At 49.2% G+C, this 23,836-nt stretch overlaps 1 protein-coding gene across 2 annotated transcripts in view; it reads right to left on the reverse strand.

The window, feature by feature from the left end:
- LOC8025408 (dedicator of cytokinesis protein 7) overlaps positions 1–23,836 on the reverse strand; it is a 278,454-nt gene that overhangs the window by 168,098 nt on the left and 86,520 nt on the right. For both annotated transcript variants that reach the window (XM_040206825.3, XM_040206824.3), the window contains exons 15-18: positions 22,767–22,908; positions 16,261–16,449; positions 12,832–13,107; positions 2,263–2,445 (exon numbers count right to left, since the gene is read on the reverse strand). In XM_040206825.3, coding sequence (XP_040062759.1) covers positions 2,263–2,445; positions 12,832–13,107; positions 16,261–16,449; positions 22,767–22,908 — 790 coding nt within the window. The remainder of the gene's footprint in view (positions 1–2,262; positions 2,446–12,831; positions 13,108–16,260; positions 16,450–22,766; positions 22,909–23,836) is intronic.

Consider the following 23,836-nt stretch of genomic DNA (forward strand, 5'->3'; position numbering starts at 1 on the left):
TCTGGGTGTTGCTGAGTCCTTTGTGAAAATGTTTAGGGGGTACATCAGTCCTACAAAAAAAAGATCAAGGTACGCCTAAGCATTTCTTATGAGTTGTGAATGCGAAAGCATGCAAGCCGCTCGTCCACTCCCTTTTTCGTCTGCTGCGTACCTTTCGTCACCGGTCGGCGCATGTGCTCCCCTGGTGACCTTGGACGCTCCGCGCTGATGGACACGCAGCGCGATGGGGTGAGCGGTCATGGAAAATGACGAGTGCAACGGCCAATGGGAGCTTCACCGACGCGCGCCAGCCAATGGAACCGAAGGAAACGGGAAACTAGGTGCCGTTTTCGCACTTCAAACTGATGACGTCAGCTCGCTTCATGAGACAGTTAATGCTTTCGCATTAAAACAAAGGCCATCCCCCAGACCCGTTGCACTCCCGTATATCCATGCCTTGTCCCACCGAATCAAGCACGCTGCCAGTAAGTCTGAGGTGCCTGTTGTCTTCTCGGCGTCATCTAAGCTGTCCCACCTTTGTGCCGCTGTGAGTAGAGAGCCCTTCCGTTCAGTGTGACATCAAGCATCGCACCCCGTACGTCGCCTGTGCAAGCAGGGTTGTGTACCAGATCCCTCTGTCCTCCAGCTGGGTGTATATTGGTCAGATTGGGCAGTGTGTAAACATTAGGGGAAGGGAACATTCGCTTTCTTTGCGTTCCTCGCCCTCTGGGAACTTAGCAGTCCATTGTGATAGGTGTGGCTGCTCGCCGTCATTTCATGACACAAAGATTTTGTCTCATCATAAAAACAAGACTGCGAGAGAGAGAGAGACGAAACATATTTTATGGCGTCTATCGGAGCTGACACGTGTGTGAGCGCTCCTTCTGTTGCCCTTGCAGACGACAAGGTACATTTCGTTAAAAGGTGTGGCAGGTAACAGCGTACGGGCATAGCTGATGCCAAATGTTATCGGGTTGGTTTGTTTGTTCTCTTCCCTTCCTTCTTTCTGAGTCTATTTCTCTTTTTGCAGAGCAATAAACTTTCAGTTGTAAATCAGTGCCCTGCCTGTGTTTCTCCAACCTGGTCCTATGTCCCTTTGGCGCTCTTCCCACCAATCAAAAGAAAACGCGATACTCGGTATAAGGTGACTAGCCCCATCACCATTGTGACCGTTTGTTTACATCCGGTTCCCACTTGGCAGGTTATTTTTGGGTGGGATGTAACTGATGTGAAGCTAGGGGAACGCAAAGGCGGCGGATTGGGAGTGTTAGTGAAAGGACAGGGCTGGGAAAGGGTGAGGAAAAGCTGCAGAGAACATATCTGGTTAAAAGGTAATAGCGGAGGTTGAGACGCGCTCCTAGGATTTGTATATCTGAAAACAGGAACTGAATCAAAAGAGGAGTATTTCCAAGTATGTTGGAGAAATTGGCACTAATCGGGAAATAATTATCTCAGGAGACATGAATGCACACTTGGAAGACTTCGACGGATATACCATGAGTTATTGCAGCGAGTTCACTGTATTCCGCCGTGAGCATACGGACAGAATGGATGGTGATGTCTTGATACAGTCAGGGTGTTCAGCAGTGTTCCCGTCTATCTTAAAGGCTGCTGTTATCGCTTATATCAAATATTTCTGCTGTCCCTGTACTTAAGAACATTGCGGATACGGTTTGGATGCGGACACGAAGTCTGTAGATGCAGATTGGATGCGGATAATCAAAGTGTTTTTCGTGCAGGGCTTAACTTATATCTTATATGGGATTTATTTTTCAGGTGGTGCCGGTAGGATGTCCGACAGGTTTCGTCTCGCACTGCAAGATGGTACTACGGATGATCTCTGACAAGTTTGACAGTTTCCTGCATCAACAAGCGAGTTCAAGAATGCTGTCTTTCATTTAAATCTTACGCGTGGTCCATAAATGTATCCAAAGGTCAAGGTAAGTATCTGCATATAAGCTCGAAGCGTGTCTCTAAACCTTTCAGGAGCATTAAAACATTTGAAGAAACTCGATGAAGTCACCGTCTTGTTCACTTTGAAGTCTGCCGTTCCACAGATGCCTTAATTTATTTCCCTCGGAGAGCTGCTTCTGCCAATCACCTCCATGAGATGCCGTCATAACTGTGTGGTTGGAAGTGACTCATGCGGCTCCTCGACGGTTCCTCTACGCTCTGTTTAGTTGCTGCACCCGTAGTTAAAGGAGCACAAATGCAAGGTGCCCATTGAGACCCTGGGTGTAATACTGGCGCCCCCTGGGAAGTGTGGTAGGCAGTGAGACGTACCACAATGGGGACGGCGCTTGAGGCCCTCCCAATGGTGCCGTACACATTGCCGACAAGAAGCGGGGAGTCGCCGGAGGGAGAAGGCAGGTACGGGTCCGGGTGGGGCAGGGTGCACTGGTACTGGACGTACGTCGCCAGGAGGGCATTCCTCCCGTGCTGGTCGTTCTGGTCCTCCAGGAGCTTCTGCAACCAACAACCAAACTCAGATCGGCACAGTATGCTTCCCAGTGTTGGTGCACTGCCAATCCACTCTCAATTCATCGGTACTCCAGCATTCCTCTTTCTGGTCCCCGATTTGTTTCAAAATTGTCTAGACATATTTATTTATTAAATTTTCAATTTTTGACCTTGCCAGTTTGCAAAAGTTTGCAATGCAAAAGTGATGCCAGTGGCAGGCAGGGATTCACTCTTTGGGCAGTGGTATTTGTTCCGACTTGATTACGATATATATGATGCGCGATATAAACAAATGTGCGAAATACTTCGTTTTCTAGACTAACAGCTCAACCTGCAGGCCTGCCTGCCAGTGACGTCGTGGTACTGATAAGCGTGGATATATTTGAATGTTGGTTTTGGCACCTCCTCCACTTGGTGATTTGTTAGGGGAAGCGCACATATGCATGCACGTATCACGGGCTGCACCTCTCGAATGGCATGGGCGACCACTGTAACCGTTTCGTGCCGACCCCGGAAGATGGCGCAGCGGCCGCGGGCGGGAGCGGCGACGCGGAGGGAGGAAGGGGGTCGTCGGGCGGAACGAGAGGCTTAGCGACAGGAGCGATACCGCTGCGCGCGGGTACGTGAAAGAATAAAGTGTTTGAGAGATTTCTTGCGTGTGAACACGACCGAAGCAACCAGTGACGAGGTACGTCACAAGTGGGGGCTCGTCCTTCGGACCCGGACCTTCAACAAGCGCGAAACCGACGTAAACAGTCCGCTACTCGGTTTGGCCACTTTAGCTCTTCGGGTTCTTTGTGCCCACCCTCACGCCCGCACTATGGATCAAGCGACCCCGTCCAGCGTGGCTGCGCAGTTGCTCAGCCTGACTGACGGGACTCCCCTAGACCGCGAAAGAATGGCAGCGACCGTCCGCGACCTGCTCCTGAACACGCCGATGGAAGTGCGGCAACCGGCGACGGATCCCGCGCAGCCGACGCCGTGGAAGTGCGGAAATATCCAGTTGCCAAAGTTTAACGGATACGAAGACCACCAGAACCCCAGTGAGTTCCTCGAGAAATTCGAAAATTTCTGCCTGGTCGCGGGAATCGGAGGCGACAAGCGCGTTCGCCAGGTGCTTCCCGCTGCATTGGAGGGCACTGCCAAGCTTTGGTGGCGGTTCTCCGGCGGCTTTGAAGACTGGGACACATTTACCAGAGAGTTCCATACAGAGTTCGCCTCCGTCGACTACAAACATCGGTTAAAAGAGGAGCTCGAACATCGGACCCAGCACCCGCAGGAGAACCTGAGCCACTTCATTCATGTCATCGCGGAGTATTTTGACAGGATAGGCGAAACCGTGTCGGACGCGGACAAGGTTGCGAGGGTCCGCAGACAAATGCATCCCAAATTCCAGGACTTGTGTGAGGGCATGACCTTCGCGAACCTGCGCGAAATGGCCAAGGCTGCGGGCGGCGTTATGGAACGTGCGTGGCACCGGCTGAAGTATGTGCCGCCACCAGCGAGAACGGACCAGGTGGCCAGGGATCTCGCGTTCGTCAAACACCATTCAGTCGCCTCAAACCCCGGCTACGCACTGAGTGCCAGCGTCGGCCCCTCTTCTGCCGCTGCCGCCCTGGCCCAGGGCCACCCACCAGCTCCAGCAACACAGAATGCCGGCATCGGTCCCCAGCCATGGTGGCCCCTGCACCCAGCGGCAGTGCAGGCATCCCACTGCAAGACTCAGCAGCTGGCCACAGCCCCGGCCCCTTTCTCACCCGTACCACACCAGCTACCACCGTGGACCTTCCAGCAGTCCCAGGCACCGACAGTCGTGGCCCCATACCAGCCCACGTCCCAACCAACACCGCAGTGGATCCAGCCGTGGGCCTCGGCGCACACCAGTATGGAGCACCAGCAGTGCCAGCGCTGTGGAGGCACGGGGCATGCGGCACGGAACTGCGCCACAGGAAGATCACGCAACCAGCCCCGCTGTTACCGCTGCAGCCGGCGAGGACATCTTCAGGCCAACTGCCCGGGAAACGGGCATACGTAGAGGCTGCCCCGGCCAGCGTCTACGAGACTGCCCTACAAGTGGCAGCAACAGCCGGAGGGAAGGAGCCCCTACTGGAGCTCTCAATAGGAGACAGGGTTTTTCACGCCCTCTTAGATACAGGATCCAGCGTCAGTTTGTTCGGAGACCCAGCTGTGGCTGCTGCCCGAGCGACGGGTGCAGGACTCAGAGAGGAAGCCCACTCCCTCCGGTTGGCGACGGGATGGTCCAGCACCAGCCAGTCCATCAGGTGCCGGATTCGTTGGTCCGGTGGATGCCGAAAACAACGCTTCATCCATATGCCGGGCCTATGCCGCGACGTGATACTTGGTCGAGATTTCCTAACAGCCTCCGGTATCTCTATCCATGTGGCCCAAGGGGGCTGGACCTTGGGTACAGAGATACAACAGCTGATACCATTCGCCAAGACATCTGGGAAACTCCACTTGCCCCAAGCTCATGAGGTGTATTCCTTGGAGGGTCTTTTCACCGTGCCCGAACAGGTTGCTGCCCTGGCTGAAGAACACAGTGAGCCCAGCGGGCACCCTGTTTGGCCCGCAGAAATCGATCCACGTATAGCAGCAGTGCTGAGGGACCATGATCAGCTCTTCACTGCACGACCTGGATGTACCCCACTGACTCAGCATAGCATCAACACTGGGAACAGTCCCCCTGTCCGCTGTAAAATGAGACCAGTCAATGCTGAGAAAAGGGCAATCATCGACGAATGCATCAGAGAGCTGCTTGAAGAGGACTTGGTGGAGCCAAGCACAAGCTCTTGGGCCAGCGCCCCTGTTCTCGTGGCCAAGAAAACGGGTGGCTACCGCTTAGCCATCGATTACAGGCCACTAAATGCCAAGACCGACGTCCCAGCCTACCCCATGCCACGCACAGACTGGGTCCTTGCCCAACTGGGAAGGGCCAACTGGTTTACCAGCCTGGACCTGTCCCAGGGGTTCTTCCAGATCCCAGTAGCTGAGCAAGATATTCCCAAGACAGCTTTTCTCTGCCACCAGGGCACGTTTCAATTCAAACGAATGCCTTTCGGTGTGGCAGGAGGCCCAGCTACGTTTCAGGCCCTAATGGACAAGGTCCTCGAGGGAATAAAACACAAGCACTGCATGGCGTTTCTTGACGACGTCTTGGTCTACTCTGAAACCCTCGAGGACCACATCAAGCACCTGCAGGACGTGCTGCACCGCATCGCCCGAGCAGGGCTCACTATCAACCCAAGGAAGGTGCAAGTATGCAAACGGTCCCTCAAGTTCCTCGGCCATGTGATTTCCCCGGGCAGATGTCAGCCAGATCCCGATAAGGTACGAGCGGTTGAGGCCTACTCCGATCCAACATCTGTCAAGCAGCTGCAGGCATTTCTGGGATTAGTGGGCTATTACCGCACCTTTATCCCCAGATTCTCCGACATTGCGAAACCACTGACAATGCTGCTTAGGAAAGATGCCCCCTGGACATGGGAGCAGCCACAACAGACAGCCTTCCGGTCCCTTAAGGCGCAACTAGCAGAGAAAGCTGTAGTTTCTCTGCCCGACCTTAACCGCCCTTTTGTCATCGAGACGGATGCCAGCGGCATCGGCATCGCCGCAGTCCTCCTGCAAGAACACGACGGTCAACTCAGGCCAATCTCCTTCATCAGCAGAACTCTGAATGACGCCGAACGCAACTACACTGTTCAAGAGTGGGAATGCCTAGCAGTGGTCTGGGCTCTGGACAGGTTTCGGCCATACGTGGAATTCACCCATTTCGAAATCCACTGCGATCACGCATCCCTCGCTTGGATGTTCAGTACAGAACAGACATCCAGCAGGGTCAGAAGATGGGTCCTGCGATTGCAAGGGTTCAATTGCACTATCAAGCATCGAAGAGGGAAGGCCAACATCCCGGCGGATGCATTAAGCCGTTGCCCGCTGCCCACAGCAGACGTTGCTGCACCATCCGTCGCAGACGACTGGTTCCCGATCCAGGTGGACGAGCCGAGTCCCTCTATACATTTCGAGGAACTGGCAACCCTGGAGGCCAACGACATATCACTACTCCGAGACCCAGACAGGCTGGCAACAGAGCAACTTAAAGACGACCGCTTGAGAGCAATAATCGACTTTCTAAAAACGGACTCGCTCCCGTCCGAGGCCAAGGAAGCACGCATGGTACGAGACCTGGCAGAGAGCAGCGAAATAGACACCACGGGCCTCCTGATGTACACGGGGCGGGATGCCAAAGTCCCCTGGCTACCACTGCACCTGAGGACGTTGCTTCTCCAGATGGAGCATGACCATCCACTGAGCGCCCATGCGGGCTACTTCAAAACACTCCGACGCGTTCAGGGGAGATTCTATTGGCTCGGGATGCAGTCCGACATACCCCGCTATGTCCGGTCGTGCAAGTCTTGCCAAGCCTTTAAGCCACGCCGACAGAAGCCCAAGGGTCTCATGGATAGTTCGTGGGCAGCAAACCCCATGGAGCACCTAAGTGTCGACCTGATTGGACCTCTCCCCACCACAGCACGCCAGAACAAGCACATACTGGTTGTTCTCGACAAGTTCACCAAGTTTATTGAACTCTACCCCCTTCGTGCACCAACATCCCGAGCCATTGTGGAGAGGATGGTGGACGTCTTCTGCCACCACGGTGTACCTCTGACCATTTCAAGCGACAATGGCAAGCCATTTGTCAGCAAGTTATGGAAGGGCGTGATGACAGCTTGGGGCATCAAGGACCGCCACACCGTAGCCTACAGACCAGCAGGTCAGACCGTCGAGCGGCATAATGCTACAGTGAAGCAGGGAATCGTGGCATACTGCACCACCCACCGGGACTGGGACAAGCGCCTGCCAGAAGTAGCATTCGCCATGAGAACCTCCGAGAGCGTGGTGACTGGCTATACACCTGCCTTCCTCTGCTATGGCCGTGAGCTCCACACTCCCTGGGAGTTCAGACCCTTGCAGGAACATCCGGAGGCCCGGCTTCCCACTTCCCATGCATACGCCGCAGAGCTCAGCCAGCACCTCAGAGATGCACTTGCCTTTGCAAGGGAACACCAGACCAAAGCACAGGAGACTCAGCGGCACCAATACGATGCCGCACGACAGCCTTGCAACTTTGCTGTGGGTGACTTGGTGCTCCGTGATTTACACACCCTAAGCAATGCAAGCCGTGGAATCGCGGCCAAACTTTCCCCCAGACGTTCCGGACCTTTTGTGGTTGCGGCTAGGCTCGGGCGCAATGTTTATAAACTGCAACATCCGACCACGGGCCGAGCATGTGGTCTGGCCAACGCGGACCAACTTGTGCGATACCAGGACTCTTGGAACTCTACTTGCACGGATTAAGGGGGGGAGACTGTTAGGGGAAGCGCACATATGCATGCACGTATCACGGGCCGCACCTCTCGAATGGCATGGGCGACCACTGTAACCGTTTCGTGCCGACCCCGGAAGATGGCGCAGCGGCCGCGGGCGGGAGCGGCGACGCGGAGGGAGGAAGGGGGTCGTCGGGCGGAACGAGAGGCTTAGCGACAGGAGCGATACCGCTGCGCGCGGGTACGTGAAAGAATAAAGTGTTTGAGAGATTTCTTGCGTGTGAACACGACCGAAGCAACCAGTGACGAGGTACGTCACAGATTTCACAAAGCCTATTCTGAATTTAGAGATACTAAATAGCATGTCGAAAAGGATAAAGGCTGGGTATTTAGAAAGGATAGTTAGTATGGGTAGCTTAGAAAATCGCCCCATGGTATGGACGAGCAAAAACAATAAAAAAGGGCAATGAGACCGAGAAAAAAACCAATAAACATGCATACTTTTAGAAGTTGAAAGAAATATACACTAAAAATGTCTCTATTACAGTGGTACTCCAGCGTTTTCTTTATGGTCCCCGATATGTCTGAAAATTTCCTAAATGGACCAACACAGATCGCTCAATAAGTGTCCCAAATATCAGGCCAAAATAATTTTTTTTCTGCTAAGTTATCGAATTTCCAATTTGGAACCTCATCATGTTTTTCCAAGTGAAAGCCGCTCTTGGCAAGAATGCAAAAATGACGTCAGCAGAAGGCAGGGCTTCACTTTTTGGAGGATTTGTTCCCAACTGATTCCAAGCAGTCTCACGGTGAATGCTTTGGAAGCTCCCTCCAGCACCTGCCCAGCAGCAAGAAACAAATGCTCAGCATCGTTCACTTTTAGACTGCCTGCTCGACTAACAAGCCTGCGTGCCACTGATGGCACGGCACTGAAAAGTGCGGGTACACTTAAATGCTGGCTTTGGCATCACTCTCATTTGCCGATTTCACAATAACTGTTCCGAATTTCCCGATACAAAATAGCGTACATGAAAGGGTTAATTACAGGGATTAAAAAAATATAGTTAGTTGGGGTAGTTCCAAGAAACTGCCAGAGTAAGAAAGTATACAATGTGACGACACTACATTTCCCCCTTGACTTTGAAAAAGAAAATTGCTTCAGCTGAGTAATCTGCCAGCCTTGTTGGACGATTTCTGCGAGTTTGACGTCCTGGATGATGCCTGCTTTCTGCTTCTGGTGCAGCCTGGGTACCACCAGTTGGGGCGTCCCCACTTGGTCCCGCTTCTGGAGGGTCTTGGTTGCCAGTTTTTGGACAGTCAGTTTCAAGAGGGTCTTCGTCAGTGTTCTCGAGCAGCCTCCTGGAGGTGTCATAGGCACTCCAACTTTCCATGCCCCGGGTCTGCTGATCCTGCCGTGGAATTCGCTCAAAAGAAGAAGTGTTCCTGATGATCCTTTTGTTTCCTCGTTCGGCACCGCTTGCTGTCCCCTGTACTCTTGACACGCTGTACGGTTGCAGTTCGTAGCCAGACTCGCGAGATCGAGGTGCTGGTCGCTTCAATAGCCCGGTGCCTCCTGGTCGAAGTCCGTGCAGCACTGCACGGCGTTTCTCATCAGCATAGGTTTTACAGCGAAGCTGTTTATGGCTAGGATTCCGTGCATTTTTCGTGGGCACGACCAAACACTCCACGCTCGCACCGCAGGCACGCGCCTTCGCCGTAAAAAAGAGTCGAAGTAAATAACCGAAATAAAGTGTTGACGACTGAGCGTGCTAGATGCCATTTCTTTTAGGCTTGGAACGCCATTTCCTGCACGCGTGGAACACCATTACCTGCATTCTCCTTGATGCTTGGGCGATTTAGCAATAGGTCTATTCAGCAGATTAGTAATCAGAAGGCACCATTTTCAAGATGAGTAGACTCTCAGGTAGATACTAAAGGTTTCTCAAAGATTTGCCGCTGTGCGACCCGCGTCGGCCATGTCTACGCTCGCACCGCCCTTTCTTGGTTGTCGTTCCAAGTTCTTAATTGCGTGCCTAGTTCCTTTTCTTTCCGCTCTTCCAGGGTGGCAGTCCCATCGCGCGTGTCTACTTTCCCCCAGGTCGCGGTCCCTTTGTGCGTGTCTAGTTTCCTCCAGCTCCTTGGGGCGGGTCTGTGTCATGTGCCAAATACCTTTGCTGGTCATGCACCTTCACAAAGTGGAATGGCTCATGATTTCATTTTCTTTCTCTTCGTAATTCGTTGCGTGCTTCAAAATTTGGAATTTTTTTTTTTTTTTTTTTTTTTCTGATGGGCGCAGTTGATTGCTCTTGTAACTGGCCCATTGCCGGTTCTCTTTAGGTCAAATTAACCAATATTTTATATTTCAATATCGAAATAAAGAGTTTTTTGGGTTCTTTTTTTTCTGTAGAAATGTATGGGCTTTTGCCAGGACGTCTGAACAGGGTTAAATAAAACAATAAGTCAAATTAATGCGAGTCGACTGTATAGATAGCTTGCACGTGTCGCCATTGCAGTGATGTGATTGGCCTAAGCCATTTTGGAGCATACTCGACGGTGACAGCGCAGGGAAAACCAATCTCACCCCAGACACTCAGGAAGACAAGCACACGCGCTGAACTTACAACTCTTGTGTATTCGACTACTTCACTTTTCTCTTCAACGTCTGGGTTGGCTGTAGAAGAAGTATGGTTCACCAACTCGCCCAAGCTTCCATTCTATCATTTTAGAGGACCTTTCGGAGCAGCCAAAACAGTGTTTTGGAGCAGCAAATGTGGCCTTTGGAGCAATTAATACAGTGTTTTGGAGCAGCAAAAGTGGCCTTTGAAGCAGCCAAGACAGTGTTTCGGAACAGAAAAAGTGGCTTTTGGAGCAGATATTCTTAGAAAAATAAAAATATTGGTTTTTAGTGCTGTACATACGAAGGGCACTTTGTGATGCGTTGTGTTCTGATGCGATGTGTTGTGACGGAACTTGCTGCTTGTGTTTTTACTGCTGAGACATCCCACAAGTGTACAGTGCTGTAGGCATTGGCGAACAATTTCGAAAAACCGCTTGCCACCGTTTTACTGGTTCCTGATGTGCCAGATTGTCGTCAAAAGTATGCAAACCTAAAACAATGGATTGCAAGCATCCCAGCTGGTGCTTCCGTCGTGCAATCATGTTCGCATGCACGATAGGCTAACTTCGGCAGGCTTTCAGTTGCGAGTGCTTCGTCGCGCGAGCTGAGACAATGGCTGCTCGATCGAAACCGAAACCATGTCAATCCGCTCCGTCGCCAACTGATCCCCAAAATTGTATGCAAAATGTAATTGTCGAGCATACGACAATCAACAGTCCAGCGGCGTGTGCTTGCCAGGCCGGCAAACAAGGTACAAGCTAAACACACAAAAAATAATAACCTGAGTGCATTGATGCAAGACATCGCGAGCCAGGGTCAAAAAGTTCTTGGAGCGCTTTGTGCAATGACTGAACTCAAGACAAACAAGCGCGCTGCGTGGGTTCAGCTTGCATACATCGCCCTCTTTGCTTTAGCTACCCTCTTTTCATCAACCTTCTTTCGCGGCACATTTTACACGTACAGGGGTCCCTCTCGAAAGAAAGCCCACCCAGAGAAACCTAGGTAATCAATACTTCAAAACAGCAGTCTTTGAGTTAAAGAGGAACTTTTATAGTAACATATGATATAAAAAAGAGCAGGAATGTTGATGAACATGCAGCGGTGAAAGCACCGTATCTGCAGCTTTGTGGTAACGGCAACACCCAATGTCGTGCGACCACGGTGACTGAAAGGCAGGGACCAAATATAGTTTTCCCACGGCCGTTGCTCTCAGGAGAGAGGGCTTCAGCTCACAAAGTAACTCCCACCGCGCAAAAACATAGTTTTGTTTCACAGCATGACGGTATGGCTGGTACCTGGCACCCTAGCGTCGGAGCGTCCGCACACACCCGCGTCTATCATAGAAAAAAAAAAAGAAAAGGCGAGAGACGAGATTTACGAGACGAGAGCACGAAACGCGAGACGGCGAGAAAACCATGCAAGACCGGATGGACGATTAATGTAGGGTACTTAGTGTCGGGCTCAATTGCTAGATTGCACATGCTCAATTACGGTACTCAGTTTAGTTTCGGTTTTGAAAGGCAACCGAAATTGGTCCTTAGGCGCAGGCTTGGCACAGATTACCCCTATTTTGGCAAAATGTAGCAGGATGCAGCAGGGTTAGCTGCTTGGCACAGTTTGGAGCAATAGGTGCAGCAATCACATCACTGCCATTGCTGGGTACTCATGGTTATTTCTATTTACTGGTTCCCTCGAGCTACTACTTCTGCGGTGTAAAAGTAAGGCGGCAGACCGAACGCTCGTGGCACATAAAACACCGGCAAATCCAGAAATGACAATACGGGTGAGCTACGTACAAGCCATAGGTTTGTACAGTCCTCGGATTTTACTGCTAGGCAAAATTGCCTGGCGTTGACGCCACCAAGTGGCAGGGCTTGCAACTACAGTACTCTTGACTGTGCATGAACTGTTGACGTCACAAGTGCGACACGCATTGTGCTTCTCGGTGAACGACTTTGAAACGAGGGGCAGAGAGCTCAAGCTCACGCCGTTTCCATACCCCTTCAAGAGGAACTGTGCCGCACCGTGCAGGGTCTGTCCCACCCCAGCGCTCGATCCCGCTACTTTGCTGCCTTCGACACTGTCCCTTTTCTTTGTCTTTGTTGAGGCACAAGTTTGACGCATTAAACATTTAGTTTCTGTCTGTTCATTCGTCGCCTCATCCATTGTCATTCGTGACAACATCAGAAGCTGACATCACGGAGTCACTCACCATCACAAACTTAGGGTCATATCGCGAAGTCACTCAATAGTAACTCACAAACTCAGAGTCAAATCACGGAGTCACTCGAATTTCCTCGGAATCACGCGGCGGGTGCGAGAGAGTCTGAGCAAGCGAGTTTGCCGAGGTGTGCGTGGCATGTGTCGCGAGAGACAACTAAGGACTCTGGGACCCCCGGTTCGTCGTGGCACCGAGAGGTCCGGACTCACGGCGACGGTGTCGGCGACGGCAGCCAGGGCGTGGAATGCGGCCTGGCCCAGGTTGAAGGGCTGGCCGGCCAGGCGGGGGGGCTGCACGAGCATGCGCACCAGCGCGTCCAGCACGGTGGGCAGGAAGCGGACCAGGGGACCGGGCCGGCACCGGACCAGCTCCAGGAGGCTGGCCCTTAGCTCCGTCTCGGCCGTCTCCCCGTTGAGCAGGCGGGGTGGCACGTGGCCTCCCTCCACCGCCGTGCACAGCTGCAGGAAGCGGTCCAGGTACGGGTCCTGGCCACCCAACACCGGGGTCAGGGCACTAGGCCGCTTTGACGCCGCACCTTAGGGCTGGCTTCCAGGTTTACAGCATCACAAAAGAACCCGGACGGAGGCAAATAACGTCCCACAAGCCGACACTCGAGCCCCACACTACCCGCCGAGAAAAGTATTACTTCGGCGGCTATAAAAAGCCACGGCCGCAAAGGTGGCACCGGTCGGAGGCAGTCGCACATTGCGACTTGTCGCCGCACGCCTAGGAATATACCGCGAGCGTAGGAAGGTGAAAAGGACAATAAAGAGGAAGACGAGAAAAAAGTGTGAGACAAATGAAAAAGATGTAAAAGAAAAAATACAACTCGCGCTATTATCTTGTTAAAGCCGACCGACGCAAATTACGTAGTGTGCTCGTGTCTCATTCCCTGAAAGATTACGACAAAAGCGTATCGGGCCAAACACATCCAAACAAATCGAAACGGGTCAGCACAAACACTCGACGCATTCTGCGTTAGTCAACTTTATGAAAAATATAGACGTAATTTTTTTTAAATTAATCGGTTAACTAAGTTTCAAGTTAACAAAAAACGATCCATGCGTGGGTCTCCGATAGCAGCGAGCATAAGGTTAAGGCTTTCATTCCATTCATTCGTTGAAAGCAGGTATTATTTCGATGAAAGTTCTTGGTCAACATTGGTACAACTTTTAATTTAATTAATTAGCGATCGACTCACTCTCTATACTACGTGTCACTAGTTGTGCGCAGTGCAAGCAACACCAGGCAAAGAGATGAAGGGCGAGCACTAGGAAGGTGAGACGGGAGAAGGGGGAAAGGGAGAAAAGCTTTCCCTCCTCCCCTTCCCCAGCCTTCCTATGCTTGTCCTTTCTGCCCTCGCCTGGCATTGCCTTCGCCTGTACTGCACGCAACTAGTGACGTGGAGTATAAGTAGATTTCTAATCAATAAAAGGCAATCCACGCATGGTTTCTCATTACTAGCAAGCATAAGGTTAAGCAACTTATAAATGAAGTTGCCACTCAATCTGTAACTCCACTACATTTTTCAATTTTGGGGGTTATCACTGTTTTTATGTAGTGCACAAAATATTCCTAAACTATGAGGTTTCTTGTTTTTTCAGCGCCTCGAGTACTTTCGTAGATATCTTGCCTCGAAAGTTTGTCTAGGGGATCTAGGGCGGAAACAAAACTGCTGGCCTGAGAAACTGCAACCTTGCACGCTCATACCAGGATACAAAGAGTCTGGCCCAATCGCAGGAGCATTTCCAATAAGTCAGATAACAAGCTACAGCTGTTTTACTGCTCTGCATTTCAGCTATACAACATCTGTAGCAAATATAATGCATATTCATAAAGCTACCGGCTGAAAAGCGGGCTCGCCACTATAAATAATAGAAGGAAATTTAAAATCACAGCAATAGCTGCAACACGTCACGGCAAAGTCTTTGGGCATTTGCGTTGCATTCACGCACCGTAGGGTGCGTGAACAAAAGCGTTCAGAATAAAACAGACATCTGACAATTTTGTTCCCAACGCTTGTGTTTCTTTTTTTGTTTTCGGAAAGCGAGAAAGTGTGTCTTTTGGCACAAGCTCTTGGCAACAACAGTGCTACAATAGCATTTTGTTATCGGCTAATTTTTGTTTGGTCTAGAGAGCACGTGCAGCGGGCATCGAGTACTAAAAAAAGCCCTAAATATGAAGCGGGTTTCAATGCTGTGGCGTAGCTCAGAAGTGACGCCTCCACCCTGCACGCAGCAGACCCAGGTTTGATTCCTGCAAGTGGCGGGCAATTTTTTTAAAGGATCTGGCAACAACGGACACCCTACTACGCCAACTATAACAACAATGGATGTCATTTTACTTTTATGGGCATTGCTGTAAAAGTAAGTATTTGGTGCCAGTGCAACACACTCGCTGAAACAAGCTCCACAGGTGTTGATTCTCCACAGCGCACAGGTGCTCAGCAGGAAGAGTGCTCAAAGGGGGCTAACCAACCCCGATTAACACTTAAACAATATGGATACTGCAGTTCACTTCGAAGCAAATATTGAATAATGTATTATTGGAAACCACTATTAAAAAATTTTAATACAGCATGCGCGAAATCCTAATTTTGATCAATCAGTCATATGCCATGTGCCAGAGTTCCATTGTATGAAAAACGCAGCTGGCACTCAAGTTTAATATCCGTCTGCCTGGCACGGACCGCCGTGTCATTTGGAGACATCGCCTCACAGACCTTTAAACGCAGAATGTGTTTATGAGTTATTTTCTACGAGAAAATCACCACGAACGAGCGTCTTAACAAGTGGCATACGAACATCATGAACAAGTGAAACACTAGGAGCATTACAGATGTTAAGGTTAGATATAAAGATAAAAAGTTTGAGTCCTGGCAGTGCTCAAACTTTATTCGCGACTCCAGCAAAATGGATGCCGATAGCGGGAAAACGTTTCTGCCCATCCCTCGTGGCTTCCGTGATTACATGCTGTCGGCGGTTGTTCTCGTGACTCTGTCGTTACTGTTCTCGGGGTCGCTCTCAACGCAACCTACGCTACCACGTGGAGCGGACATTGAGTGTTTATCAAAGGCCGTCCTTCCGTCCCCAAAGAAGGTCGAACCTTTAAAGCTGGCCAACAAATCGCCGCAGGTTTGAAACACAGCGAATAAAGACAGGGGCAAACCATTTTGAGTCCAACGCTTGCCCTCTGAAACCCGAGAGTTGTGCGTTGAGCTGGCACATGGCACGGCACGACCTCTTTTAGACTGCCATATTTGCACGATAGGTTGCTGGAGGCACAAATATATAAACTTTATATATAAATAAGATTTCATGCTTTATGAGTTCCTTTTTCGTAAAGTTTGGGAGGTGTTTTTTGGAGTTTGTTTTTTGCTAAAAATTCAAAACTTATCAAAGTGTATTCTCGTTAGATTCGCAAGTCTTTGAAATTCAGAGTTTACCTCTAATGTGGTGCCAATTTTTCAAAATCCAAAATAAAGATAACTGAGTTGAGGACAGAAACATACCCTAAGTTGATGTGAGAGTTATTACTCCCAATTGCCTTTGAGAGTGTGAGTACTACCTCCGAATCGCTAGCGTCGACCGTGCCACGCTCCCGAAATGTGAAGCAAGGGAGGAGGGAAAGGGCGGCACCTGGGGGTGGACGGTGGAGGCCGCGTGGAGGGAGACGTCGAAGAGCCCCTTGTGCCCGTCCACCCACTTGGTGTTGGGGATCTGAACGCTGGGCGTCAGGAAGGAGTAGCTGGCCGGTGGATGCTCCAGCATCACGGGCAGCACGTGGTCCCCCGTCTGCAGGTGCCCCTCATGGTACAGCGGGAACCACTGGGGAGGAAACCGGCCTTCATTTCTCTTGCTGCCCGGAGCACAACTGCTCAGCTCAAAAGTGCTCCCTTCCATTTCCGCCCATCGAGGCATAAGGGTGGCATGCCATCGCCGACCCTGGCAGCGCACCAGCACCGGTGCCGAACGGGGCAGATGCCCTGTCAGCTGCAAGTTCAGCTTGGCACTGCACGGAAGCTTCGACAGCCACGAGCTGAGATGCTGCAGGGACAGCAATGCTTCTGTTCTCTAGCGCTTTTTTTGGAACACCCTATGCCTCCAGGATGGCAACACCCGACATCTGCGACGTTACTTGTTGCCACTTCGGAACCACTTCCGAGGCATGGGCGGAATCTAAGCACACCTGTTGGAGACACATTCTGGGCATCCTAGTTCTTTTGGGAGAAAGAATCTTCTTCCAAGAGATCCTTGGTGCTCTGTTTTGCGAGGAAGATGCTTTGTTTTGATCCTTGCAAGAAAAGCTAGAGTAGGGATTTGTTTTGATTTCTGGCGGGCTTTTCTATTCTTCTAACGTGCATGTAGTAGTGTGCATAAATTTAAGGCACTGTTCAGTTCACTTTACGGATGCCGCTAACTTTTTTCGAATCGAAGTTTCGATGATCAAATCAAGCGGTTCGAGAGGTTCGAAAGATTTTGATTTTTCGAATTGTCTATATCGTGAAATTCGACTGAGGTCGAATTTTCGAACTTGTTAAGCTAAGAAGTTCGACGCTTTTCGAACCGTCGAACTTATTATGCTAAGAAATTCAATATTTTTCGAACTTTCGAACTTATTGCGCTGCAAGGTTCGATGCGTGTCGAACTTTCGAACTTGACTGACCAAAAAATTCAATAAATTTCGAACTTTCGAACTTATTTACCAAGAGAATTCGAAAAGTTTCGAACTTTTGAATTCAGAAAAGTCAGAAGTTCGACGAACTTCGAACTTTTAGGGTAAAAGTTTGACGTTCGTCGAACTTCGAAAGACCGGCGGACGGTTTCATTTGATTTCAAGTAGAGGGGTACATTCGTAATTTTTTTCTCAAACTTTTACACGCGGTGTTGCGTTCCTTACGAAAGACAATGTCGTTTATTTCAATTTTCTGGCATGCTTAGGTTTAAAGAAATAAATCCCCGAAGGGGCGAGGAAGGACGACGGGTTTTTGACGATTATCGTTTGTGCCAGATTTGAAGCACGCTGCAGCCGGAGCTATTTATGGTAGACATGTTATACTTTTTTAAGAATGATCTATGTATAGCTTAGGCAAGTGCCGTCTTAAGATGTGATTATTGTTATTCAACGTGAGTTTCGAAGAAATGTCCAAACATTTATCTGCATGCAATTTTGACCTAAACTTGATATTTATTTTCGTCTAAGTTGTTTGAGGTATCGCATTTAAATTAATGCCACAGACAGTACATATCATTGCCATCTGCAGAATACAAAATAATATATTTATTGTTTTTTTCACGTTAAGGAATAAATCAACTCATGGGAGAAGATTTCTAATAGTGCTCAAGTTCAGCAAAGAAAACTTTTTTTTTTTTCGCTTCACGTTCCTGGGACGTGTTTGTTTTAGCCTGTACATATCTTGGTAAAAGAAACTTGTTTCGAAGTTCTAAACCTCTGAATATGCAAGAATAGAACACTTCCGACGAATTCTTGATAGTTTTTTTTTTCTCCTGCTTTTTATTCCCGCATTTATTCTTTCTTTCTTTTTTTTTTTTTGTTACTATCGGCACAGGTATTTAGGTCGAAAAGACAGCTTTGAACTTCCGAACCACTAAGCATGTGACGAGTAGTGCCTTCCGACAACGAGTTTCTAACAATGACCATCTACGCAACCTTTTATGCAGTGAAGAGCGACAGTATCTATAGCTATACATATGCATAAATAATTTCAGATTAAAATAAGCTCGACCATGCCCTCTTTCACCGTATTGCTTTCTTTAACAGTCCGAAATACCTGCAAGGTAGAGAAGGAGGCTGAAGCCCCCCCCCCCCCCCCCCCCCCCCCCCCCCCCCCGCTACCCTCTTTCCCCCCGTTTTTCCTCTTCCGACGCCACTTGTATGGTAGAACGCTCCTCGACCTCGAGTTGTGTCGGCTTTTGTGCTTTTTGCGAGGCGATTCCTCCGTCCCAGAAAATAAACCTCCAGGACAATTATAAACTTCACCGGATCGGATTACTACCAGCGTGCAAGGGGTGGCGAGCAGGTTTGCCAGGTCGCTTCAGGGTTTTTCTGAGCCTCAACCTCCTGCTCGCCTCTGGCCGTTTCAAACTGGATGAGTCTCGTAAAACAGTGTGTTCGTGTGATCACAACTGCGTGATGCAGGTTAAAGCCCCCCCCCCCCGGGGCTGGCGGCCACAATTCTGCACTGGCAAATATTCCAGCACATCCGGGACACTCGTCGTCTCATTTCATTGCCTGACCAACTTCGCAGAATCTAGATATCACACCCTAACTTTTCTAAACTTGATTTTGTGAAAACCAGTGAGTCGTGAAAACGTTATTTGAAACTGAAACTGTGGAAAAACTTGAAAATCGGACTTCGAACATTGAAAAGTTGGATTAGAAAGAAATTCAAAATCTTCAAAGATTTTTTTTTTTTTTTTAATTCAGCGTTAAAAGAGAATTGAAACTTCCGAACTTTTCGAACTTTATGCAGAAAGAAATTCGAAATCTTCGAATTGTTCGAACTTCATGTCTATAAAAATTCGAAGCGTTCGAAGTTTTCGAATTTTTTTTCCAAAGAATTTCGAAATCTTCGAATTTATCGAACCTGAAAAAAAAAAAAAAAAACAATATTCAAAATATTCAATTTCGAAATTTTAGAAACCGTGAAAGCTTCGAAATTTTCGAAGTCGAAACTCCGCTGTGGTCAAAAGTTGTGAATTTTTCGAATTCGAACCTCGGTCGGTACGAAAATATCGAAATTTTTCGAAATCGAACCTCAGTTCGCTTCGCAAATATCGAAATCTTTCGAAATCGAACATAGGGTAGTTCGCGACATCCCTAGTTCACTTAGGCTGCTGGCAGCCACTAGTAAGGGAAGCTAGCATAGGGATTTAACTTTATTTTAATTCTAAACAGTTTTATTTCCTCAACCCGGCTTGAGGTAGATAGGCACGACGGTTCGGTGTAGGAAACCCTACAAAGGTTTGACCTGGTGTCGTGTAGTGAGTGCATGCAGTGGGTGCACCTAGATGAGAGAGATTTTGAGAGCTTAGCAAAGGCGGAGGACGGTAGATTGGTCTGCCGAATCTGCGAGAGGGTTGTGGAGGGATACAAGTCGATAGAAGGGGAGTGCACAGCTAGAGTTGAGGAGGTCAAGCGGGAGTTTAAAGTAGAGTGAGAGAAGTGGGTGGTCGAGGAGATGCGGGTCGAGGTGTCAGCTAAGAAGGAGGAACTCAAGGCAGAGTTTCAGGAGCTCATCAGTGAATGGGAAAGAAAGGTGGAACGCATGGTAGGCGAGCTTAGAGAGGTGCTGGAGCAGCGGGTGGAGCTTGAGAGACAGGTGGAGGAGCTCAAGAAAGGGGGAAGCATAGAAGGCTGGGTTACAGCAACGTAAAGGGGAGGACAGGGTGAAGAGAAGGGGAAGCAAGCTTAGTGAGGAGTGTGAGAAGCAGGCTGACCTTGAGAGGCAGGTGGAGGTGCTCAGGGAGGGGGAAGCGTGGAAGGCTGAGGCAGCGTAAGAGGGAGTGGGAGGCTGGGTTGGAGCAGCTGAGGAGGGAGGCAACAGTGAACCTAGCGGGAATGACAGTATCGGAGGAAGGAAGCACTAGTGAACAGATGGAAGTCAGAGCGATGGAAGTGGCTCCTCGGCCCTCCAGTGCAGTAGTGGCGCAGGTTCCCAGCGGGGCAGTAAAGGACGCAGTGGTAGACCGACCGACACCAAGTGAGGTAGCGCAGATAGCTGGAGGGAGTCAGCCGCAGGGCAACTTGAACTAGGAGAAGTGCCAAAGAGTAAGCGACATAGAACATGCAGGAAGAAGAGACTAAGGTGCAAAGGTAAAGCAGATATAGCACATTTAAACATGCAGGGAGGTAGGAACAGGTTGAAACTGGAGAACATAAAAGAACAACTAAGACAGGAGGATTAGGGACACAAAACAGCGCTAAGGGCGAGGACTAGTGGAACAACCAATTAGCCCAACAGTTCCTTTCGTTAAGACAGGAGGATATAATCAGGATGATGTCTAGCAAATTATCTATTTGAAATTCCCCGACATTTCCAGGTTTTCCCTGACATTTTCAGGTGAAGCTTCCTGACCACTTTAGAGGCGGTTAAATAGTATATAAGACCACTACAACACAAGGCAATGACCATTGAGCACTGTGAGGATCATTCAGCACAGGCTTACTCAAGATACTTGCATATTCCGAAATATTTGGGTTCCACCAGTCCAAACTAAACAAGCACTTTTTTGCCGTTGACATCGTCAGTGAAGAGGCTCGTTATCGTTAAGAAATCATACGAGACTTTAAGGTAGTACGCAATTTAATGGCGCAGTGCCCAGTGCCATGCCCAGTGCCACAGTAAAAAAAAAAAGTTAGTAAACTAATTGATTTTCAGCACTTCTGACAAAGATACCTATGCATGCCCATTTTCAAAGATCGAACGCCTACACGCCGTTGACACGACCACATCCGTATGGTGGTTCCATGACGCAGGGTAAGAATTACCTAAACGAACACAACACAGTAAATCACAGTGGCCAGTAAAGAAGAATACTCCAATAAATATAAAAAAATATTTCCGGCTAGGTAGTTTCGGCGCAACACTTGCGCTTGGGAGCAGAATGGCGCACTGAAAGTGGATTGGTGCACAGTGGCACAATTGGCATAGCACTTCCACCCCTGGTGTTTTTCGGAGTTTATTTTTAATTCAAAAGCATTAACTGTCCCATGAGGTGAACAGATGTCATCAGCAATGAAACCACGCCAAATGTTGGCTGAATGGCACCTAAAATCCCCTTTCCCGAGTGAAGTCGATTTCTGATGGATTATGCTCCCATTTGCTGGCGTGCGTCCTCAATGAAAGAGGCTGCCATTGGCTCTGGTGCGGCATAATTAAAAAAAAAAAAGCCACCAGAGAAGCCCTCTCCATAACGGCGCAGCGCATGCAGCAGCACAGCCACCAGTAAGAGGAGGAAGTGATGGTGGCAGAACCACAGCCCGTCCGGGCAGACTCAGAGAAGCCGCACGGCTAAGTGCGACGCAGCGCGGCCACTTTACGGAAGCGCACGCTTGGTTGTTTGCAGGGCAAAACGTGGCCGTCCACGCCTCTACGCCGCAGATGAACTAAGGGAGCAGAAGAACAACGTTCATGCTTTGACATTCGCAACTCATAAGAAGTGCTTAGGTGTTGTCAGACCTTTTTTAGATTTCCGATTCTCCAAAATTTAAAGATTATCTTTACTGTTTCTGAATTTTCAGTATTAAAAACAAAAAATAAAAATATCCGGACAAAAACATACAGGGAATTCGTAAGAACTCACCAGTATCGAATGACATGCCTGCAGCTGCATTTGGCATTGGCAGTCTTTCCATAGGAAATACTAACTGTCCCACGACAAGTCTTGCAAAAAAGTTGCTTCAATTAAGATGAAAACTTCTGAATTAACGAAACACCTGAGCGTAGACGCTGGGAAGCAAGGAAGCTCCAGCTGACCTGCCTCCTTGCTATGAAATCTACAGGTTCGTAGCCTTCGTTGTTATTAAAATGCAACCCGTCCTTTTTCCAAAAAGCGCACATAGTACGCACCAAGCTGGAGACCGGAACAGTGGCTTTTGTCGTGACCCACAAGTAGAATGACCCCTTGTCTTGAACAAAGCTTGACGAGATAAACGGCTCTCTTTTGTCAATAATCCTATATTTGAAATGAAAATGAAGTTGCCTCTCCTCAGGACCACCGACCCTGAGCTCTCGCTCAATTTATTAAAAAAACAGAGTATTTTCTCACCTTATATTGCGCCATCGTGACCTGAAAATTCCGAGCTTTCCAAATAAATCTGAATTAATAAAAAGTTTACCGACGAGTGTTTTTCTTTTTTTTTTTTTTTTTTTTTAGTTTTGGGAATTTTCCTTAGAAAAGGAGACCTTATTTGCAACTTTCTTACTTACGGACACTTTACTGTGTAATGCCAGTGAGGGCATTGGAGATAAATGAACACAGCAGCCAGACGTTGTGGTTAGGGCCACTAAACAAGCTACGTTTTGAATAGCAACATTCTATTCCTTTTCTTGGGAGGGTCACCATTTTGATCACAATTCTGAAGCACAGCTCATGGAGTCAGCTGGAGTGGTCCGACTGACCGTGTAGCCGATGGGCGTCTCGGTGGGCGTCTGCTCCATCTTGCGCTGGCAGCTGATGTGGTAGAAGGTGAAGAAGAGGTGGTGCCGGTCGGTCAGCCTGGCCGGCAGCTTCACCTTCACCTCGTCCTGGAAGTCGGGGGACCTGGACACGGACAACGCCAGGCGCTGCTTCAGTCCCCCGTAAGACGCTGCTCTCGCCAATATTTGGGAGTTCCAAGGTCTCACCACAAATCTCCACGAGGAAAGTGAGCTCCATATACAAGATCTTCTGTCTTAGACAATGGAGAATTTAACAAGAGGAAACTTGCATTAGGCTGTTCCTAGCCCTGGAACTAAGTTGGGGACATGTGGGCCACTTTTCATGGCCCACATTTTTGTGTTCAAAAATCTATGTACCCTGCACTGCTGTGTTAGAACTGTAAAGGGGGCAGAGACCTCGTCAGGCATCACGCCTTTAGTCTCTGCCCACCTCCCGGTCAATCGGGAAAGAAAGAATAATAAAGAAAGAAAGAAAGAAAAGAGGAAGTTTAACTAAAAAGTTTGCATTACCTTTTAAAATTATTTTTTTCGGGGGGCACAATGCGTTTTGAGAATTGACGCAGCCATGCCATAGAACTTTGATTTAGGACCAGTAAATCTGCAGTGTAGTCAGGGTGATAGCTGCAACACCTCATCATCCCCCAGCGTATCCTCACGTGCCTTGCGGGGAGGAACCATCGCCAATGTCTGCTCGGAGAATGACACACTCATCTATAACTATAAAACTACCTAGATATAGATGATGTCACGCGATGCCAAGTGACACCAGGGTACTCGCGCAGCACCGTGCTGTCACATGACACCATGATTTTATGTGACATTATGATGTAGTGTGATATCATGATGTCAGTTGACAATGTAGACAACAGATGCCGCACATCATTTTGAGTGAGGGGAGAAGAAATAAAGGCAATTGCTGTAAAAAATTGCCCGACAATCACACGACGTGACGAGCTTAGACAGCAACAGCTGTGGTGCTCATTCGACAATATGACGACAACGATCGATTGGCATTGAGCCGATTGTGCGTC

This window comes from Ixodes scapularis, unplaced genomic scaffold (assembly GCF_016920785.2).
Source record: "Ixodes scapularis isolate PalLabHiFi unplaced genomic scaffold, ASM1692078v2 PGA_scaffold12__126_contigs__length_90152505, whole genome shotgun sequence".
Taxonomy (NCBI): domain Eukaryota; kingdom Metazoa; phylum Arthropoda; class Arachnida; order Ixodida; family Ixodidae; genus Ixodes; species Ixodes scapularis.